Below are 23,828 nucleotides of genomic sequence, written 5' to 3' on the forward strand. Positions count from 1 at the left end.
GCATGATCCCAAGGACCAAGCTCAGCAAGGCCCACAACCTGGGCTTCCTCCACCAACATGCGGACACACCCCTTGAGTCGGGGTCTGAAAGGCAAAAGCTTCTCACTCAAAATTCAGTTCTGGTTATTGTTCAGCTTAACTGTCCTGGTTATTACCAGGAGTTTCTTGCTTACAGCAACTAATGCTATGTAGGCCACTCGAAGAAAATTTGAAAGTTTGAAACTTCAGCATCTCTCCTTCTTACAAAGACCATGATAAACGCCAGTTGGCAATGATCACTGGGCAAAGATAATGAAAGTTTAATTTGGAAATGAGCAAATGGGAAAAGAACTCCGTTGTTTAAAATTGCCACTGCATTAGATTTATAGTCTTTTAATATTAGAATACCGAATCTTGAAATTACAAAGAAAAGGAAAAGATGTGGAGAGCACTCATGTTTATTGAGTGCCTCTTATCAACCCCAGATGCCTTACATCTGTATTATCTCATTAATCCTCCAAATAACCCTGACCTCAGCAGCCCTGAGCCCACCTTGCTAGCCTCTGGTCCCACCCCTCACTGTGCCAATCAAAGTAGGAGCCCTTAGATCCGGCCATAGCACTGGAAACTTTCCTCTCTGTCTTTCATACTTTCTATTTATTTATCTATCGATCTATCTATCTACCTACCTACTTTTTTATTTATTATTGATTTCAGAGAGGAAGGGAGAGAGAGATAGAAACAGCAATGATGAGAATCATTGATCACTGCTTCCTGCATGCCCCCTACTGGAGACTGAGTCTGCAATCAGGACAAGTGCCCTGACCAGGAATTGAACTGTGACCTCCTGGTTCATAGGGTTAGAGCCACACTGGTGGGCTCTTTCACACTTTCTGAGTACTTGTTTAACTGCCTTTTCTCGAACAAACTACAAGCCTTTATGAAAGGGGCTATGTCCACCTGCCTGCCGACTGCTGTGGCTCTAGCACCCAGCGTGGCAGGTGGCTTGCATCACCAATATTTGTTCACGAAGAGGTGACCATGGAAGGCAGGAACATACTCTAGGCCCGTGGTCGGCAAACTGCGGCTCGCGAGCCATATGCAGCTCTTTGGGCCCTTGAGTGTGGCTCTTCCACAAAATACCATGTCCTGGGCGAATCTATTTTGAAGAAGTGGCGTTAGAAGAAGTTTAAAAAATGTGGCTCTCCAAAGAAATTTCAATCGTTGTCCTGTTGATATTTGGCTCTGTGGACTAATGAGTTTGCCGACCACTGGCCTAGGTGAAGCTGGCACTTGAAATCCATGTTTTCCCCACAAATCAGGAATTCCAGGCTCGTGGGAAGGCTTCTCCAGGATATCAACAGGGCATTCACTAGCGATGTGTTATCAGGAGGCTCTCAGACACTATTTTAAAGTCGGGACATTTCTCATGAAATCAATGTTCAGTTCTTAGAAAGAGGATTTCAGCATTCCATGGAGTGCTAGAGGTCTTATCATCAACCGGGAAAAGCCTGGCCTAAAAACAAAGCATGACACAGTTTTGTTGGTAACTCTGGTCAGGTAACGATACTGCAGCATTATCACTATCTTATCTAAGCACCGTCACTTTTGAGCTCCAGATACGGAGGCTGCTGAGCCATCTTGCTGGAGAACAGCTTGAAACTGGAATTGGCCTTGACAGAGTCAGGGGCTATCTGCCCTTGGGTTATCCAACTGCAAAGATAAATGGAAGTAAAGTACTATGAATTATCCAATTTACCTTTCTTGGTTGAACTTCTAAGAAAAAGTACAGCTTTAGTTTATCTGTGGGTTTGAACTGCTGCCTGGACTCGACTTGTTTAAGTGTTAAATAAAATAGGCTGTCTCTTCCCCCCACACAATGGAAACATTCTTGCCTCACTGCCAGGTGATTCCAGTGCCGACGGGATAACTTCAAGTCGGGTAATCCAGAAATTGTGATTGTTTAAGTACAATGTGGTAGCTTCAAGGTCATTACCAAGTCTATCCAAAGGGCCCTGTGATTCAGCCATACACAGATCAAATCAAGTACGTTGGACATTTTGATCCAGTTTTTAAGTTGGAAGGAATCTTAGAGAACCCTTTTCATTTCCGCTTAATACCCTGAGACAGAGTTTAAACATAGCTTTTCTAGTCACTAGTGAGTAGCAGACCAGGTAGGCAGTAAACTTGGGATTCCCAGAGCCAACCACAGAAATAAGCAAAGGGGGATGGGGGGGGGGGGGAGAAAAAGGAGGGAGGCGGGGGTTAGCTGTAATATGGACCTTGAACTCCTTTCTGTTTGTTAATCAGATTACTGGCATTTACCTTCCACTGGTGTAAATGTTGTAATCGGGGTAGTCTGACCATACAGGTAAGGATCCAACTTAATTGTGTGTGTTCAGCCACCTAAAGAAATAAAATAGAACATTAAGAAAGGTGGTCAATATTTCCTTACACACATGACAAAACTAAACAGATGATAGGTATCACCGTAAATGGCTGAAAATTCACCAAATCGTGGTAATTTAAAAAAAAGGACAGGGGAAGGGGACTTCCACAGAATTTTAAGGTGAAGGAGAAATCTTCAAAACCAAACAATATGATTGCCAGTATAGTGTTTAAATCCTCTTTATAACATCCCTAGCTAGACTGTTTTGAGAGGATTTCATTAAGTCCTGAGACATCTGTTCCATCTTTAAAAAGCCAAGGTTATTAATAAACACACACACACACACACACACACACACATACACACACACACACAGGTTCAAATTCAGTTGAAATAAATTATAAATATATGAAAGCACCCTGGCTGTGACTCCATGGGTTGAGTGTCATTCCATGCACCAAAAAGTCACCAGTTCCATTCCCTATCAGGGCACATGCACAGGTCGTGGGCTCAATCCCCAGTAGGGGGCATGCAAAAGGCACTTGATCGATGTTTCCTGCATTGATGTTTCTATTTCCCTCTCCCTTCTTATCTCTAAAATTAATAAAAACATTTAAAAAAATATGAAAGCAGCTATGATACCTTACATGTAAATGGCAGAGAAAGGTACTGAACCTAAAGATTGATCCTTAGACCTAGAATAATTTGAAATTTAGGAATCACTTTATCATCCCAAACTATAATTTCTATTGTCCCTCCTCTTTCTTAATTTTTATCTTTTTTCTTGTTGTAAAAGAAGAGGTCTAGCCCTGGTCGGGTGGCTCAGTTGGTAGGAGTGTTTGATCTCTGGTTGGGGTGTGTACAGGGGGAAGTCAATCAATGTTTCTCACATCAATGGTTTTCTCTCTCCCTCTCTCTCTCTCAAAATCACTGAAAGCATGTCCTCGGGTAAGGATTTTTTTTTTTTTTTTTTTTTTTAAAGAAGAGGTCTAGTCAGTGAGGAAATATAACATTTTCCCAATTTGTTTTTGTTGCAACCAAATTTAATCAAGTAACCAAACCTGGTTACAATTGGGATGATTCTTGGGCCCAGGCCAGGATCTAACTGATGACCTGGAATGCAAGGCCCATGCATCTTGTTTCTGGACCCCCGGGATTCCGAGCCCTTCATCCATTGTGGCTTTATTTGTGTCCATATGATTTCCTTCAAAAGCAGAGGCTGTTGCCAACTCTGAAAAGTGGCCCCAAATGTGTTCTTTGTGGGTTTTGCAAAAGGAACATGAAGGAATGGGGCTGAATCAGCACAGGCCTATTTTACTAGCAAGGAATCGCCATCTGGCGTAAGCTAGTTTCTCATTTTCCCCCTCAAGTCATGGAGCGGGAAGAGTTGTTTTTCACGTATTTGACAAGGAATCGCTTTTCAAGTTTTGCAAGTTGCTGGGCTGAACCTGTCATCTTTCTTCCGAGAGAGAGCCGTTCAGGCTTCACTGAGGCAGCGACTCTGACAGCACTGTCCCTGCAAATTGCTAGCTGCTGCCGCGGCCGTAAACAAACAGCCATCAGGCAGAAACAGTGAGGCTGGATGGAAGCAAAAGGATTCTGGTTGCTTTTAATCATCAAGCAAAACACATTCCGATTAGAAGTAATACAACGAGAGCTGGGTTTTGGCATGAAGAAGTTAGAGGATTTCTGTGTCTTCTTTACTGAACCGGGGAAAGAAATGACAACCCAGAAAATAACAAGATGACCCCTCTCCTTCCATCCGGGCTCATGTGCTCAGCCTGGGCGATCCGCAAAAAGCTAGCACCAGGTCTCCATAAAGTCAAGTATTTCCCTGGGCGTAGCTTTTTATGTGGACCTATGGAATGAGACTTTCATATTCTGCAGAGATCTTCCTGGTGTTTCCAAATAAGGGGGCAGAAAAGTAATCCAAATTAGTCTTAGACATAAAAATGTAGGTAAAAAGTCAAAGAATTAATCTTCACAATTTATTATTACTAATTAGATAAGAAGGGCCGTGCTCTTCAGGACTTGGTTCTTTTAATTTACTCATATCCAAGACAACTGCTTGGAAAGGTTTAGATTTGTATCTGGAGAAAAGTGAAAATGGTATTTAAATATAGTCTGTTTTGAGTTACATTGTGAAACCACAAAATAATAGCATGATCTGTTTTAGCCACAGAAAAACAAAAGCCTGGGCCAATAAGGTGGCCATCCACAAACAAGCTGGTACTGACTGTAGTTCTGACTCTCTCATCGTAACAGTAAAGACACTTGCATTTGTCAGTTACACCAGTTCTGCCTAGTATGTTTGCTGCTGTGGAACAAGAGTCTGACACAATGCAGGTGCTCAATCAATTCCTGAATGTATGAGCAATATCAAAGGCTGCAGAAAGAATGGTGAGGACATGCCAGGACTGGTTTGGCTCAATGGATAGAGCGTCGGCTTGGGGACTGAAGGGTCCCGGGTTCGATTCCAGTCAAGGGCATGTACCTTGGTTGCGGGCATATTCCCGGTGGGGGGTGTGCAAGAGGCAGCTGATCAATGACTCTCTCTCATCGATGTTTCTGACTCTCTATCTCTCTCCCTTCCTCTCTGTATAAAAATCAATAAAATAAAATAAATAAAATAAAAATAAAAAAGAATGGTGAGGACCAAAAAGAATCTATCAGCGTTAACAACAGACTTGGTAACCCAGGCAAAAGCAGTTGCCAGGGAGTGACTGGATGGAAGCTAAAGTACAGAGAGGTCAGTCGGTTGAAGTGTGAGTAGGTGGCAGCATCTGAAGGCAGATGGTCAAGGAGTGTGGCAGAGTGGGTAAGAGCTCTCTCTTTGGAGTGAGGCTGCCAGGATCATAAAGCAAGTTCTGCCACTTATTAGCTGGTGACCCTGTGGAAATGACTTAACCGCTCTGTGCCTCAGTTTTGTCCTTTAGAAAAAAGAGGTTTATGATAATATCCACCTGACAGGGCTTAGAACAGTATCTAGCACACAGTAAGCATTCAATAAATGGTAGTTCTTATTATGGATACTTTATAGGAAGACTTTTGTTTTAACTTTTTATTTTGAGATGACTCACATAGAGTTGTAAGAAGTAATACAGAGAGATCCAGTATACCCTTCACCCAGTTTCCCCAATGGCAACATCTTGTGTAACTACAGTACACTATCACAACCAGGAAAATGAATTCGACACAATCCATCCACCCTATTTAGATTTCACCAGTTTTACACACACTCATTGTGTGGGTATATTAGTTCTACACTATTTGCCATGTCTTTCTTTAAAAAAAAATGTTTTTATTGATTTTATAGAGAGAGGAAAGGAGAGGAAGAGAGAAACATTGACGAGAGAGAATCATTGATCGCTGCTTCCTGCACACCCCCTACTGGGGATCAAGCCCTCAACCCAGGCATGTGCCATGACTGAGAATTGAACTGGCGACCTCTCGGTGCTTAGGACAACGCTCAACCAACTGAGCCACCCTGGCCAGGCTGAAACATTTTTTAAAGGAAGGACAGAGATGGCAATAACCAGTAGGGTTTAGAGAATAAAATTTTGTTTTATTTTTTTTAACTAAAGACAGACCTACTTTTTAGAACATCTTCCACAGAAACAGGAGGGGAAATAAATATAAGATGAGGTTATATCGTGTGGGATAGAATCAGAGAGCAGAAAGTTAGAGGAGTTCACATCTAATGGGCTCTATTATCTCTGAAAATAGAAGACAGGGTGATTAGAAACAAATGGGAGAAGGAACATACTCAATGGAATTGGTGAGTTTGATAGGAAAGAACAAAAGAACTTTTGGAATAGAGTTATATAAGGCTTGATGTTTTGGGGATGTTTTTGTGAATTAAAAATTACAATCATTTGTAAAATACATTCTTTGGGAAACATTGGTATTCTTCAAGATAGACTAAAGTGTTCTGCCTAAAGGATAGGTCTTTAAAATTTTTTGCAAAAAAATTAATTCAGTTGCATCTTTAATTTTCTTTGGCCAATAGAGATTTTTTAAAAACAGGATCCAAAAAATACTAATTACAAAGCAGAAATCTGGATAAATTAAAATTGACAACTTTTCTTTCTCCAACACCACCATTTAAAGAGGGAAAAAGGCAAGTTACAGAGTAGGAGGTGATATATGCAAGCCTATATAGAATATATTGGTATACAGAATACATAAAAAAAAAAAAACTCCTACAAATTCATAAAAGAAAAGCAGAATACCCTATGAAAATTGGCCAAATGCATTACATGCAAAATAAAGTGGTATCCCTGTGATAGCACTGCACACACATCAGAATGATTAGAGTGAAAAGGCTGAATAATAGCAAGAATAGCAAGGATATTAAGTAAGTAGAACTCTTATATACTGCTGTGGGATGTAAACTGGTAGTACGTCAACTTTAAAAACTGTATCCACTAACACTCAACATTTATATAACATTTGAGCAAGGCAGTCCATTTCTAGGTATATATCTAACAGGAGTTCTCCAAAGTATACATACAAGAATAAAATATGACAGCCCCAACTGTAAGCAATCCAAATGTCCACCTATGCAGAATGGATAACTTGTGGTATATTCATACAAATGGAATGTTACAGCAATGAGAATGAACAATTGCATTCAATAACACAAATTAATCTCAGAAACACAATGTTGAGTGAAAGAAGCCATACACCATACAGTATGTGCTAAACCATTCAAATTGTATTATTTTCAAAAATATGTTATCTTGGGAGAAGGATAGTTAGCAGCTAGAAAGGGGCAGGAAGAGCATTCTGGGTGTGAGTTGCATGAGTGTGTTCAGTTTGTGACAACAGGAAAGAGGCTCGTAAATCCACCTACATTGGGCCTTGAATAAAATAAATGAAAACCTTGTTGTTGTATGAAACAAGGTGGAGGGACTTCTGGAATAGCCGAGTAACCCCTGAAAATCTGCTCCTTCACAAAAGCAATGAGAACACTAGCAAAAATTGTCAAAGTCAACTTTTTCTAACTCTGGAAATTAACCCATGGTGGCAATATTCTGAAGAGTATTTCTTTAACAAAAATATCCGCATCTCAGTAAAATCAGAGAGCTTTGTGGCATTTTTAACTCACCCTATTCCCACCCACCTCTCTCCCGGTCGGTCGGTCGGTGGTAGCCATGGAAACCACTACCTAGCTGTCACGGAAAGGGGATGCCTGGGTTTAGAATGCCTCATAAAGGCTCATCTCCAGAGAACTGTCGCTACCGGACCTGTCTGACGGCTCTCTGGAAAAGCCCCATGTGCACGGTTTGCTGTTATTTCACCTGACTTAGGGCTCACTCTGTGGGAAAAGCCCTATCCCTACGATGTTTTCCAGAAATAATCAGCAGCAAAGACTTAATATTGCAGCTGCCGGAGTCACTAATACCAGCAGGGGAAAACAAGAGGCTGGTCACGCAACTTAAAGAGAAAAGCTGCAAAATGATATGCCCTTTGAAAAGATCTGACATATTCCTGGACATCTAGAAGGCCACATGCATGTGCAGGGCTATGCACATGTCCAGCAAAGACCTGAGAAACCCCTACCTGCTCACCTCTGTCTCACTTTAAGGTCCCGTGTAAGCCCCTCAGCCAAGGATTGAAAGTATAGGATCAAGGCATTTGGAAATTTCTGTTCAATCAGTACTTGAGCACAAGCTATCCCAGCAGAGACTACGGTGGCCAAACATGCCAATAAAAACAGTCTATAGAACAACTGCAAAAAATCACTAAACTATAAAAATGAACCATAGTATGGGGTGGTTTCACTAGTGAATTTCTAATAGTTAAAAAATTAATACCAATTCTTCACTAATCTCTTCCAGAAAATGAAAAAGGAGGGCACACTTCCTACTCATTCTAAGAGGCCAGTATTACCTTGATATCAAAGCAGGCAACGATATCACAACAACAAAAAAACTGTAGATCAATGCTCCCTCGTGAGTACAGATGCAAAAATCCTCACCAAAACACTAACAGATGAATCCAGCAACATATATAAAAAATGATATAATCTGAGCCAGTAGGATTTATTCCACAAATGCATGCTTGGTTTAATATCCAAAAAATCAATCAATACTACCACAATAACCTGGACAAAGTAGTACTATATAAGGCTAGGATACATAGATGAATGGAATACAATTTAAAGTCCAGAAATAAATCTATACATCTATGGTCAACTGATTTTCAACAAGGGTCCAAGACAATTCGGTGCCAGAGTTGCCAATGTGTTTGGCGAGGCTCCCCTTCTCCTTACATCCATTCCAACCAGGTTTTCACCTCTACCACTCCATGACCACTTATCCCTGTCGGCAATGGAGATGGTCTCAAGCTGTCATTGACTTGACATATTTAGCAGCATTTGACACAACTGATGACTTCTTCCACCATGATTCACTTTTCTTGACTTGGCTCCCAGAGACTGCATTCCTGGTTCTTCTCCCTCTCTCATTATCTCAACAGTTTCTCTTCTCAGTCTCTTTGTGTGGTTCCCACTCATCTCCCTGACCTCGTACGATTGCAGGAACCCAGGTTTTAGTCCTTTTTTCTTTACTCCCATTCTTTTTGGCACTCACTCTGCAATTTCATCTCATCTCATGGCTGCAAGCGCGAGCTGTATAACTGATGACTTCTAAATTCATAACTCCAGCCAGACCTCTTCACTGAACTCCAGACTCATATACCCAGCTATCGAGTCAGCATCTTTCTGGGGCTATCCACTGGCATCTCCAACTCAACACTTCCAAAACCAAACTCCTGATCGTCCATCCCAAACCTGCTCTATCCTCAGCTGTCCTCTTTGTTGGTGGCAACTTCATCTTTGCAGTTACTTTGGTAAAAACTCCTCTTCTTCTCTCATAACTCTGTATCTAACCCACCTCCAATCTTGTCGCGTCTGCCTTCAAAACATCTTCAGAATCTTATCAGTTTTTACCACTGCTGCTACTACCTCTCTGGTCTAAAAGTACCATCAAATCTCAGCTAGATTCCTTTCTAACTGGTCTCTCTGCTTCCACACTAGCTCCCGAACTGTCTATTCTTAACACAGCAGCCTAATTTATTTCTTAAAACATACATCATGTCACTTCTCTGCTCAAAATCCTGCACGGGGATGTCTAAATAAAATATAGCGTATTTATATAATGGCATATTATACAACAAATAGAGGAAATGAGTTAGATTTGTGTGTATAAACAAATATCACAAAAACATAGTGCTGTGTGAAAAAAGAAAATTTCAAAAAGGTACTACAATGTGACACCCACTTATGTAATTAGGAAAAACACACAAATCAACATATTATATATTATTTGTAGAACTGTATACAAAAAAAGGTATGAAAAGCTGGCTAGATTGATACACATCAAATCTAAGATTTTGGTTGCCTTCGGATAGAAAAAAGGGATGCAGAAAAGAGGGGCAAAGGGAATAGGCAAGGAAAAGAATTAAAGGGGCTCTCAACCTTGTAATTATCTATATTAATAAAAGCATAATATGCTAATTAGACTGGATAGCCAAACGACCTTTGGAACGAAGCCAGGGCTGCAAGAGGCCAAGCCCCTTGCACGAATTTCGTGCATCAGGCCTCTACTATTTTCATATAAGAAAGTCAAGCAAATATAACAAAATGTTAACAATATTCATCCTTGGTATTGGGAAAATGAAGGTTTGTTATACTATTTAATGCATTTAAAATTTTTTTCCAAAATATTCAGTTAACAAAAAGCATATAGAATATCATGATTTCAAAAAGATATAGTTGCTAGTTATCAAACCCATTTACGCAATTAATTGGTTCAGTTAATACTGGATCACATGTCTAAGATAACCTCAGTATCCCTTGGAATTTTACTATTTCCCATAATTGTTATCTTCCCAGGAATCAGGTCCTGTTTTGGTTAGGACACCTGGAAAACCGTTCAGACTCACAAATTCCCAATTACCATTTCCTCTCGGAAACTAGTAATTTCATGCTAAGTTATTTTTATTAAACTTTTATCATGCCCATGACAAATCCCCTTAACGGGAACCTTGTTTGGGGATCTGATTTTAATTAAAAGAGCTCTGTTATCGATGATAAAATCTCATTCACTCCCTTCAACTAGTCTGCCTCCCGTCACTACTTATGTTTACCAATGAACATCCCTCTGTACACCTATGGATTTTTCTATATTTTTTCTTAGTCCTATACTTCCAAAGATGATTAAACAACTTCTATCAGTCTGCTCCTGACTTAAAAGCCACCTCCATCTAAATTCCATTGCTTGTTGTGTACATGTGTGTACTTGTATATTTTTTATCTATATAGCATTAGACTATGCTGGGTAACAACCCCAGATATAAGTGGCTTACCACAGTGGTTTCTTTCTCACTCACATTACATCCTGGTAGTTACAGGCTGGTATAACTCTGCTTTATACATCTTCTCATTCCAGGACCCAGAATGAAAAAGCACCTCATCTAGAACATGTTATTCTCAAGTTAGAAGGAAAAAGAGCAAGAGGGTTAGAATAAACAAAGAACTCCTATGACTCAAAACAAAAAACAAACAACCTGATTTAAAAAATGGGCAAAGGACTTGAACAGACATTACTCCAATGACGCAACAGAAATGGCCAACAAGCAAAGAAAAGATGCTCAGCATCAGTAATCACTGGGAAAGTGCAAATAAAAACTACATTTTTCTGAGTATTCAAAACAAACAACAAACTCTTTAAAAAATATTTTTATTATTGAGTAAAAAGAGAGGTATTGTTATTAATTTGACACACACACCCCCACTCCATCTTCCAATTCCACTCCACCCATAAATAAATCAAGGAGCCTGGGTTGTGGGCAGTATTTGCATAGTAGGGTAGGATGGAAGAGAGGAAGTTATCATCTGCTAGGTATTGTACATCATACTATTAAAATCTCTAATTACAGACATTAAAAGAGGGCTCAAAGAGCTTGAGTAATTTGCCCAGTGTGTCACAGTGAGGTTCAGGCATGTAGCCCAGAATGGAGGAGGTACAAACACTACAACTTGCTCATTGAGTCACACAGAAGCATAGATATGGGGGGAAGAGACGGGGGTGGTACTACCTGCAAACTTCCCAGAGAAGGAAATAACATGAGGCGTTGGGTTATTCTTATTTACGCCATGGGCCATTCAGATACTTTGCCGCTCCCTGGAAACTTGGGAGATGATGCCCGTTTTACAAATAGATCCCTCAAGTCCATCCATCTGTCAGATGTTCGTTTGCTTCTTTTCAGAGATGAGTTGAACATGCACCTGTTATGGGTGGTCTAACCACCTGAGAGGTCAAATCTGTCCTCAGAAATGCTTCCACCATTACTAGGACCCGGGAGAACACAAGAGATTCTCTGTCAACGGTTAGGCCATGGTGCTACACCTCTCAAACAAGAGGCCATGGGTCAGGCATAACTTTTGTTTGTATTCAGCGAGCCAAGATTCATGTAGTCAGTTCCCTGGGCCTTCATTCAGAAACTGATTCCCCCGTAGCTCCCTTTCCTTTGTTATTATTGATTTTCATTTCCTGGGAAACACAACATGACTCTCATTAGCGAATGGGGCCACACGCCAAAGCCGCAGATTCCAATCTCCTCCCTCAACTCTTCCCTGGACCGTGTGGACCCTGTGTAACATGACGTCCTGTCCTTTGCTCCTGACCTTGCAGGAAGGCATGCCGCAAGCTACGGTCTCCGGCTTTTATTTTCCATCTGCAGGGTGATTCACTGCAAGGAGAGTAACAGCTGAAGATGTGGAGACACACACCTCACAGACAGCTGTGGGAATCAGATTGGATGTGCACTCAAGCATGCTGGAAATAAAAGACCATTGACTTTGGCATAGGGCTGAAAACCTCTGCCAAACACACATAGACAGTGCCTCTCTCTCTCTCTCTCTCTCTCTCTCTCTCTCTCTCTCTCTCTCACACACACACACACACACACACACACACACCTTTCAGAGAGACTGTACAGTTCCCCACATATGGCAAACATATTTTAGGGGAAGCACCATGACTAGAGGCCAGTGGGAGAGAAAGAAAAGGAAAATAATGAGAAAAATCTTCAATAAGCCTAAATTGTTCCAGTCAGACCTGCTGAGAAAGAATGCAAAGGATTGGAGATGAAAATTATTGGTAAAATCTGCATTATAACCTAGCTAAATTCTTCCCTACTTCAAATGTTACTAGAACTTACTCCGAAGACAACAGTAGCACCTGGGGAACTAGCCTTTCTGTTTAGCTGGAAGCACTTTCCTAACACAACAGACACACGTGAAAAGAGTACATGATCTAAAGCAAACATGTTTTCCTCTAATTCACAATTTCAAATATTCTTAATTTTACTTGTAAATAATTGCGTGGGGGGGACAGGGGGGAGGAGGAATACATGTATAACTCATTTTTTCTAAATTTAAATTCTTTATTGCTTAAAGTATTACGAGTCTCCTTTTCCCCCCATTGACCTCTCCCCAGCCCCTCCCACCCCCCAGCACATGCCCTCACCCCCCTGCTGCTGTGTCCATTGCTTTTGCTCATATGCATACATACTGGTCCTTTTGTGATCTTGTACCACCTTTCCCCCTGTCTTCCCTCGTAGGCTGGACAGTCTGTTGGAAGCTTCTATGTCTCTCGTTCTATTTTTGTTCATCAGGTATAACTAATTTTAGCTGGCAGTGGCTCCCAACACTTTACGTACAATTGTACTCTAAATTTCTGTTTTCTCTGTGACATATTTAATGATCAATTAAACGCACTGTGAAATTCCCCAACATAAAGGAACTAACAAAATCCTTATTTGAATGTAAACAACTGGTCTCTAAGTTACGTTTTATAAGAATTGATTTATCAAACTTTTTAAAAAATAAAACCAGAGAAAGGACTCCAGCTTCTGTTCCGCGGAGTTATCGGTGAAAGTTAATCAGATCGCTTGAAGGAACGCAAACAATCTGATGACTGGCAGTGGTGGAGGGGAAGACACACGGGCCTGGTGTTCTTGGGGCCCCATTAGAAGGCTCTCCTTAAACTGGGTTTAGAGTTTCGCCCCGAGGCTGGAAGGGAGGTGGCAATGCATGTTAAGTAGAATGATGACCATGTGACAGTGTGGGAAATGGGACTCTCCATTTCTGAGACTGACACAGGAGTAAGAGGGTAATTAACTGTCCAGGCAAGAAATAATGACGGCCTTGAGGTCAGTTTGGCTCTCCACTGCCCATGTGCCACCAGCTCCTGAGGCGAAGGGCTGGTGGAGGCAGAATAAGGTTCTCTCCCATGAGTGTATCTTTCAGAAGTGGTACCTTGGGGAGAACAAAAGCCCCGGATTTGCCACCTACTAGCTGTATGGTCTCAGGTAGCTAATTAAGATTTATTTGTTAAGCATTTTACTAAGTATGAGGAACCCCTCCGAGATGGAGTTAAGTGTATTTTCTAATTTATTTACTCTTTTCATATCTTAATTTATTCACCTGTGAAAGAACAGTAATGCCTGACTTATATGCTATTTTGAGGATGAAAAGAGAGATCATATGCATGAAAAGGCTTCATAAATCTTAAAAAGGTTAGCTATCGAATAAAGACTACTTTCAATATTTTTTCCTAGATCTAAAAATGCTATGAGTATTTTCTTTCCAATCCCCAACTATTGGAGACTCCATAGGTTGATGAAAACAGTTGTTAATGGTTGATTTGAATATTGCAAGACATAAAACATGAACAACCATGATGATGTTTCACCTGCAAACATGAGGTCAGATGTTTAAAATAATAGCTGCTAAAGGGATCCTAGCTTATCTATAATAATAAAAGCATAATATGCTAATTAGACTGGACGGCCTTCTAGGATGAGGCCGGGCTGCAAGGGAAGCCTGGGTCTCAGGTGCCTGCCAGCAGCCTGACGGAAGCCCAGGTCCTGGGTGCCAAAGGGAAGCCGGTGCCAGCAGTCAGGGGACGGAAGGCCTACTCTTGCATGAATTTCATGCATTGGGGCTCTATCTGAATGAGAAAAGCCTTCAGTTTCAGGATAAACCATGAGAGGTAACTTATCATCCTCCCCACGAATAAATGAAACTTTATGGCCATTCTAAAGGACTGATGTCTAGGCACTCCTTCCTAGGCACTGTATGGGCACTAGGCAAGCACAGTTTCTTTTCACACTGTTAAAATGGTGATGAGTTGCCGAAACCAGTTTGGCTCAATGGATAGAGTGTCGGCTTGGGGACTGAAGGGTCCCGGGTTCGATTCCGGTCAAGGGCATGTACCTTGGTTGCAGGCATATCCCCAGTAGGGGCTGTGCAGGAGGCAGCTGATCGATGACTCTTTCTCATTGATGTTTCTAACTCTCTATCCCTCTCTCTTCCTCTCTGTACAAAATCAATAAAATATATTTAAATAAATAAAGAAAGAAAGATAGAATAAAATGGTGATGAGCTACTATGCGGGATGGTGGTTTATGGCCACCAAACCTATCATTCCTTAGTTGGGGCTCTGCCATAAGGTGAAAGCAGATATGTAATGAGGACATGATCCATTTAGCATTGTCATACTTTTTTGCTAGGGACTCTCTTAAGGACCCTGTCTCTAGGCTAGCCTAAGCTATCTGCCTGTCCCAGAGCAAGCGGATTCATCCACATTGAAGATGTGAGTCAATATTTTGGCTCTGTTCTGAAGCCTTTCTTGGCTTGGACTCAAGTCACTGGACGTTGCCTTCCAAATTTCCCAGCTACTTCTCTCAAATCTTTTCAAAAGCTATTATACAAAGAATGAACAATGGGACTTCCAAATGCAATGCCCGATAAAGCAACATTGGAGTTACGTAATCCACTGGTCGCTAAATTCTATCCTTGATCCCTCAGGAGATTAGGCAACAGTATGAAGTCATCCGTTTGAATGCAACGCCGTACAGAAAACAATTCCAGGCTCAGAAATACTAATAAGACTCGACTTTTGGTATATATACACTTACCATGCATAGGTAGTAGGGGAAAAGTTGAAAAAATACTACTGCATTATATAGTGATACTTTATGATATGTATACAAGGAAAATGTTTAAATGAAACCATCACATTGGATGAAATCACCCCTAACCAATTTTTTTTTTTTTTTAAACTGGAGTTAGGTAAACCCATTCAAAATTTTCCTCAAAGAATCTGAAAACAGAAGTGTCCTGGGTTCCCCTCTGAGAGGCTGACCTGAGATTGCCGGAAAAGGATGCTCCTCTCTGGGTCTATGCCGCAGGCCAGGAGAGCCGCCGTCATGTCCAAGATGCTCTGGCGCAGGACCACTGGGTCTTGGGGGACAGTGATGGAGTGCAGGTCAACGATGCTGTACAGCACGGAGCCGGGCTCGCTCTGTAAGCTCACCCAGCTCTCAATGGCTCCCAGGTAGTTGCCCAGGTGGGGGGTCCCTGTGGGCTGAATGCCGGAGAATACTCGCCTCGCAGCATCTTTCTGGAACAGAGGAAAACAGACATATTTGCTTCTGGGGTAGACTCCACGAACCTTATGTCCAGGTTACCATAGCTACAATGGCTAGACTTATTTTTTTAAAACTGCAACCTGACAGTCATCATTATCATGCATTTGTTTTGTGCCTACTCTGGGCAAAGCAGTGTTCGGTGCTATTAGGGACAGAAAATTATATTTAAAACGTGGGGTTTGCCCAGCAGGCATAGCTCAATGGTGGAGCATCAAACTATGAACCAGAAGGTGATGGTTTGATTCCCGGTCAGGGCACATGTCCACGTTTCAGCTCAATCTCCAGTGTGGGGCATGCTAGAGTCAGCTGATCAATGATTCTCTCTCATCATTGATGTTTCTATCTCTTTCTCCCTCTCCCTTGCTCTCTGAAATCAATTAAACATGTATTTTTTTTTTAAATAAATAAAACAGGGGGTCTTTTTTGGACTAAAAAACTTACAAAGACACATATACGAAACGGTTTGCATTCCCCAAGAGAATGCAATCAAACTGGAGAGAGAGGATGTGTTTATGAAAAGATAAGAGTACAATGTGGCAACATGACCTTGACCAGTTTGGAAAGATAAATAGTGGGGTACAGAAAGAAAAGATGACTGTGGATCCAGTGAGAAAGACTTCAGACATAGAATCAAATTTCATTGGAAAGTAAAGGGACTGCATAGGTGTTTCATGCGATTTCATTCATTTTGAAGCAAAGGCAATGAAGGCCATAGATTAACGGTAAAGGCTACTATTTACTTAATTCAGTTTTCTCTAACAATAATTGCCTGTGTAATATCAGCAATGCTATATAATTAAGTGTATATATTAAATGTAGTTAATTATATAACTAATATAATTAAGTGTGCAGAATCTTGGGCTAGAAATTTGGAAACCGACACTCTATTTCTAATATGACCTCTTGATAAAGTTACTTAACTTTTTCATACTTCAGCTTCTTTTTACTTTGATAAATCATACTTGGCTTTTTATTACTTCAAAAGAAGTTACCCATCGTTGGCCCTTTACGCTTATTACTCAAGATGATTTTAGAATCATCTTGTCAAATTCCAAGAGACAAGAAAATTGTTGGGGTTTTTGGTCAAATTATGTGGAATCTATAGATTGCTTTGAGGAGAACCAACATCTTCATACAGTGGGTCCTCCAATACAGGGAACACTTAGCATGCGAGTGTCTAAGGTAAAACCCGTGGCTGTAGTTGATAACACTGTGTCGTGTAATTGCAATGTGCTAAGAGACCAGAAGTTAAATGTTCTCACTAGAACAACAACAACAACAACAACAAAAACAAACCCATAAAAAACAAATAACATAAATATGTGACATGATGGATATGTTGCTCAACTACATGGGGGAAACCTTTTCACAATTATATCATGTTATCTTCATGCTCACTTTATATATCTCACAACTTTATCAACTATATCTCAACAGAGCTGAACTTTTAAAAAAGTAACATTAAAAAGTTCTTATCTTTATACCTGATACTAGCTCCTAAGAGAGAAACGTGAGCTGTTTATATTTGCCTTCCCCGTCCCCAGGAATTCCAAACACCACAGATACGGTCTGTTTTCCCCGTAGCTGCTCACTTTTCTCTCTGCTCCTGAGATGATAGCCCTAAAGTAGAATGCCATGGCATACGTCCAAAGTTGCACTTGATGTAAGCACTCAGGAGACCTAAAAGATTTTTGACTCTGAGGATATGAAATATATCTTCAAAGTAACTGCAAAGAAATATACCTTGCCAATTAAAACCACACACACACACACAATAGGGCTGCAAATGACTAACTCCCCAAATCATAATTTAGAAATAGTTCATAGTTGAGAACTGAGGCTCAGGGAGCAGGAAAGAAAGAGGGAGAGAGAAGGGGGTGGGGAGGCCAGGGAGGGAGGGAGGAGAGATGGAGAGAGAAAGAGAAAGAGTTAGCATAGAATAAGTACCTATCACTGAGGCGTCCTCCAATACCTGAGACCTCAACCAGCCCTGGGTTCCTGATGTTGGAATAAGCTTTCAGTGAGGTAAAAATGATGAATGGGCGTTAGGGTCTGATTGATGAAGGGAGAAAGCAAAGCAGAAAAACAAGCTCTGAATTTAATAAATGGAAGAGAGAGAAAAATACCATCCAGAAATACCTGACCTGTCCTAGGATGAAGAGAGACTCTTTGGTAATGTAAAGAGTTATGAAGACTAGGAATATCAATCTGAAAAAGAAAAAAAAAAAAAGAGTGGGAATATTTCCACATCAATCCCTCCATGGTCAAACTAAGGACTTATTCCCCAGGAGAAATGGAGACACTAATTCTTGAGAAAACTAGAAGAGAAAAGCACCAGAAGACAGACAGAGAGAAAAAGGAATTGCGATCAGTGGGCCAGGCCCGAACAGGACCTAATCCATCTTTTTCATTCTCCAGTGTCTGTGATTTTGTATGTCCACGCAGAGGGAAGGATGTTATCGAGAAATAAGAGCAACAAGAAATGTTCCGTTCACTGTTTAAGCAGCCATTAAGCAAATACAGCCTGTAAATGAGAACTGGACTTTTGGTCTTAAAAATATACAGAGAGCATTCTGCTCTTCTGCGGGGAGTTTATGTTCGGTCTGTTCCCGGGCGGGAGTCGGCAGGCAGCCGGGCGGCGTGGCGGGGGAGACACGCCTGGTACGGTGACATCACAGGGCTGGAATGTGGCGTTTGGATGGGGGTTCCGTGTTCAAAAGCACTAGAGTTGGGGGGGGGGGCGGGAAACCTGGGCTTCCCGGTGGACGGGAGGCAAACCACAAAGAAAGCAGCTGTAGGACTAGCCACAGGCATTCATTCACTCGTGGGAAGCCCAGAGCATCAACCTACAACCCCATCACAGAGGACTGAGGGCAAAAGGGAGCATTTTCACAAAACAGGACTTCATTTTTATTTCGGATGTACTTCCTTACCAAATGCCACTTCCAACCAGCACGACGACTGGCTCATTTTGTAACAGGACCAGCACCCCCAATGGGCGGCGATGGCCCTGGGATCGGAAATGCTCCGGAAGAGAGGGAGGGTGTGCGAATCAAAGGGAGAGCACGCGGATCCATCTGGCAGATGTAGCCAACACTCTTCCCGTCTGAAGGTACAGTGCATGTGCAAAAATCATAATTATCTTAACCTGTTAATCCGGGAGTTCCCTTTTAATTATGCAACCTGTAATGGGCGCGTACTCTTTCACTAGGACGTGTCAGTACGTCACGCCCGGAGGACATAATTTCATATTATTATTATTTTTTATTTATACTTAATTAAAATAAATGATATATATATATTTTTTCGTTTATTTATATATAAAGCACAAAGGAAAATACGAAATTACAAAAAAATAGAAAAGAATACCAACAAAAAAATGGAAACATCAAATTAAAAAATTATTAATTTTACAAACAATTATAAAGATTACATAAAAAATATATACCATCCCTCTCAGGGCGCAACATATATTTCCAGGACATATTCATACGTCCTGCCCATTCCCGATATTGTTTACGTTTGACGTATTTATAGGTCCCGCTCAGTTAACAGGTTAATTTTACCGACGGCACCCAAATACAATTGAAAAATCCCAAGCTGCTAATTATGGGAAAAGATAGCTTTTGTGATTCACTAAAGCTCTGTCTTTAATCGCAAGTGAAGGAGATACATTAAAAGGAGGCTGCCTACTGGTTTTGGAACTCAGTGACGGTGGGAACCAGACATCAACCAAAGATTTCAAGACTCATCACAGAATCCTGCTTACATCCAGCTGCAACGTCAATTGTTCATCACACCTGTCTCAACCACAGTCAAAGGTAAGCCAAAAACTTGGCTGAACAACTCCTATGTCCAATTGGTCCTATGAATGGCATGTTATCACAGATTGTGATAAAGGCCTAGCCAGTGTGGCTCAGTGGTTGAGTGTCAACCTATGAACCAGGAGGTCACAGTTCAATTCCCGGTCAAAGCACACGCCTGGGTTGCAGGCTTGATCCCCAGTAGAGGGCGTGCAGGAGGCAGCCAATAGGTGATTCTCATCATTGATGCTTCTATCTCCCCTCTTCCTTCCTCTCTCTGAAATCAATCAAAAATATTTTTTTTTAGTCATCAACAATCGTATCAACTAATTGGGATGAAAATCTCTTTCTGTAAGTCTATTTATTCTGTATGTAAATAAAATATACAGCTTAACACTCTCGCACCTTAGCTCTTTGTTGGCGTCTCTCATCCTTTATGTCATCCAACTGTTTCAATCCTGGGCTCCTCGAATATCTCCTCAAAGCTCTTTAAAATGTGTCCACTACCAATTAGTGATTTAAGAGCTGAAACAGAGGCGCCCCCGCATAGCAAAATAGCACTTGAGCCGGGAAGACCCAGGTGCTGTGTCTCGGAAGCTTTCCTTGGCTGCGGCTCAGCATTGTTCTGCCGCAGTCAGCTCTTTCTTCCAGAAAATACAGGAGCCCGGGGTCTGCGGGGTCTGGGGCCAAAGTGCTGACTCAGCGCCGAGGAAAATGGGTTTGTTTCTGCTTACAAATGAAACCAGATGCTCAGATCCTGGAATCAATACAGTAAATATTAATTCAGTATAAGAGAAAGCAGGTCATGTATGGCCCCCAAACAAGAAATAATATGTAGGTCATCAATTAAAACAGAAGAAAAGGTTGTTTTTTGAAAGGGGGGGAAATTACCTTTTTTAAAAAGACTGCAGTTTTCTTAAGGGCGTAGGTGATAACACTTGGTACTTATTGTTAGGCCAGTGAAAGGATTTAAAAAGTTTCCGAGAAACTTGTTTAAGCCGCTTAAGAGTGGAGCACACCTCTCCCTGTGTGCCTGTCCTGTCCTCCCATCAGCGGATGGAATGCTTCCACACAGCACTTCTCCTTCTTGGGCAAACGTCCACGATCAGAGCTTCCCTGGCACCTGCCATCCTCATCTCAGGAGATGAACAGGAATCACTGGCCTCACTTTCCAGGGAAGGACAGGCAAGGTTAAATAACCCACCCGTACGAGACAGCAGATCCGAGCTCCCACCCCGTCTGTCTCCTTCCTTCCTGCGGGGCTGCATCCCGATAGAATTTCCTGACTTCAAGAAGGGCTTGGCCTGGCCTTCAGGAACCCTCGCTCCCACCAACACCTCCCCACCGCCCACAAACTTCTCAGAAGGGGAAAGTGTGCCACAGAGAGGTTTACCAAAAGTAAGGTGACCAGACGCCCCGCTTTTGGCGGGACAGTCCCGATTTCCCCCCAAAAAATCGGGACTTTTTTACAACGCCGCGGGATGCGGGACAAATTGTTAAGAATCAGGACTGTCCTGCCAAAAGCGGGATGTCTGGTCACCTTAACCAAAACGCCAAGGGCACACAGCAGCTGGGACCAGAATCCTGAACTCCAGAGCTCTCACTCTCTCCTCCCCTCCCTCCTTCACCTCTCTCTCTCTCTCTCTCTCTCTCTCTCTCTCTCAAAGATTCCTCCCCCCATCCCTATCCCAAGGACCCTTCCCTCCCTCCTTCCTAGCCTCCCTCCCTCTCTCCCTCTCCCAGGGATCCCTGGCCGCCCTCCCTCTCTTTCCCAAGCAGAACAGACCCCTCCTTCACCAGCGCCTCATTATTGCACATATCACACCGGTCACTTGGTAAACATTTTCTTATTTGCTTAGTAAATATTTTCCCACCTATAATAGAATAGGAGCTCCGCTAGGCCAGGGCTGTCTCTCTCATCTTTACATGCCCGGTGCACAGCAGTGCCAGGCACATTGTGAGCACCTAATAAACGCTAGCAGAATGAATGGCAAATCTTTTCCCCCCACTCTGGCTCCAAATGTAAAATAACTGCAAACAACATGGACCAAATGTTCCAGTTATGGGCAGTTCTTAAACAAGCGATGCTCTAAGAGCTTGTTCGAAAATTGGTTTTCTGCAACGCACAGACTCAGCTCTTTACATGGCGGTTAAGCTCCTGGAAGGCAGCCCGAGGGAGCCTCGCGGAGCCCACAGTCTTCCAGAAGAATGGCTTTCATATCCCATTTCAGCTCTGCCCAAACACCATTCATAAAATGGTTTCTGTGGGAAGAGGAACTCCAAGTTCAATCGGGACACCAGACACCCACCCAGCGGCGGCTCTGACTGTGACGTCGAAAGGGCTTCAGGGGAGCGATCTGATGTGAAGACGAGGCTGCATTTGCATGTGGAATAGACTTCAAACATTAGACTGTATGATCACTAACAGTGGGGCAACATGCCAAAGCTTCCTCAAGCGTCCATGAGCTTTCCCAACACTGTACTGTGAGGACAGCCCTGGGGGCAGCTGCCGGGGCCACGAGGAAGAGCAGAAAGAAGGTGGAAGCCAGGCACTGGACCCTTCAGTAGGTGCCAGTATCCCGTACCAGCAGCAGCACCAGATCAGGGAGCTTGTTAGAAATGAAGCCGGCCAGTGTGGCTCAGTGGTGGAGTGTGACCTATGAACCAGGAGTTCACTGTTCGATTCCTGGTCAGGGCACAGCTCGGGTTGTGGGCTTGATCCTCAGGGTGGGGTGTGTAGGAGACAGCTGATCAATGGTTCTCTCTCATCATGGATGTCTCTATCTCTCCCTCCTTCTCCTTTCCTCTCTGAAATCAATTTTTAAAAAAAAATTTTAAAAAGAAATACAAAAGCCCTCAGCTCCTTCTGATAGAAGCTCCCATCAGAGAGGGATTGAGGGGCACCAATGTCTATGCTCCAGATTCCTTCCAACTACGGAAAATGAGGTCCAGATGAAAACACGAGCAATGAAAAAGGGAAGACATCTTCTTAGCCAACAGTTCTCAGCCTTGGCTGCACGGCAATCAGCTGGGAGCTTTAAGAAATGCCGATGCCTGGGGCCCGTCCTCAGAGATCCTGATCCAATCGGTCTGGGATTTGGCGTGAACATCGGGATTTTTAAAAGCTCCCCAGGTGATTCTAATGTGCGGCCAAGATGGAAAACCACTGCCCTCAGCCAACTACTACACAATCGTTCTCCGCCGCTGCCAATCTGCTAGGAAGCACACACAAATAAAATAAAAAAGACTGTAAAAATGTGAAAAGTCAGTCCACTTAACATTTACATTTCAAGGCAACGCAATCCCTGAGACAGTTGTGTATTAACAAGTGATCTGAGGCCTGCTTGGCTTCAGGCAGTTCTGATGTCCCGCTCAGCAGACTGGGGGTGGGGGGGGGGGGTGCTTATGGCCTCCAGGTTGGGGCCCAAAACCTGGACTAGCAACAGGAGGTCTTGGCTAAGGGAAGCTGAGATGCCAAAAAGTCTCATACACACGTATGAAGCAACTCCATGACCATCTCATACACACGTATGGGTGAGGACCTTCATGACCTCAGGACCTCAAGCACTTGTGGGTGAGGACCTTCATGACCATCTCCAGTGTTCTGAACCTCCAAGAATGTCTTACAATGTACCCACAGTCCAGAGGAGAAAAAAACATAAAGTTATTTTCATGTCTTAACGATAGTTCAGAGAAGGGGGCGTAGTAACTTGACTCTCTGGCTGTCTTGACCACCACTAGGAGAAAGAAGTCTCATTTTCCAGCAACCCGTGGCTCCTCTCTCATCATCCAACCTGTAGCCGGATACAATCGCCAGGGCTGTTTTCAACATTCACATCAGTTCAGACCCTCTGTCAGCTCAGATTAACTCAACTTCAGGCTAGTTACAAAAACTGGCAAAGCCAAGCAGTAAAATACGGTAAGGATAATTTGTGTGGCTATTAACCATGGTTAAGAAGCAAGCTCTAGCTCCAGGTTGCCTGGGTTGAAGTTCTGTCTCTATTACTTATATGGGCTGCGCATCCACAACACGGGGATGGTGGTATACCCACCTCACAGGGTGGCTGGGGGTCTGGAGTGAGAGTATCAGTGTGAAGAGCTTGGTGCCTGCACGCAGTGAACAATCCATAAATTAGCTGATCATTTATGAA

General features: G+C 42.4%; 1 protein-coding gene across 2 annotated transcripts in view; it reads right to left on the reverse strand.

The window, feature by feature from the left end:
• WARS2 (tryptophanyl tRNA synthetase 2, mitochondrial) overlaps positions 1 to 23,828 on the reverse strand; it is a 57,346-nt gene that overhangs the window by 13,524 nt on the left and 19,994 nt on the right. For both annotated transcript variants that reach the window (XR_014793360.1, XM_084866097.1), the window contains exons 2-3: positions 15,589 to 15,846; positions 2,305 to 2,385 (exon numbers count right to left, since the gene is read on the reverse strand). Coding sequence is in view for 1 of the 2 variants with exons in the window: in XM_084866097.1 (XP_084722223.1) it covers positions 2,305 to 2,385; positions 15,589 to 15,846 (339 nt within the window). In the remaining variant the exon portion in view is untranslated. The remainder of the gene's footprint in view (positions 1 to 2,304; positions 2,386 to 15,588; positions 15,847 to 23,828) is intronic.

This window comes from Pipistrellus hanaki (assembly GCF_964339955.1).
Source record: "Pipistrellus hanaki genome assembly, chromosome: 18".
In the NCBI taxonomy this organism is placed as follows: domain Eukaryota; kingdom Metazoa; phylum Chordata; class Mammalia; order Chiroptera; family Vespertilionidae; genus Pipistrellus; species Pipistrellus hanaki.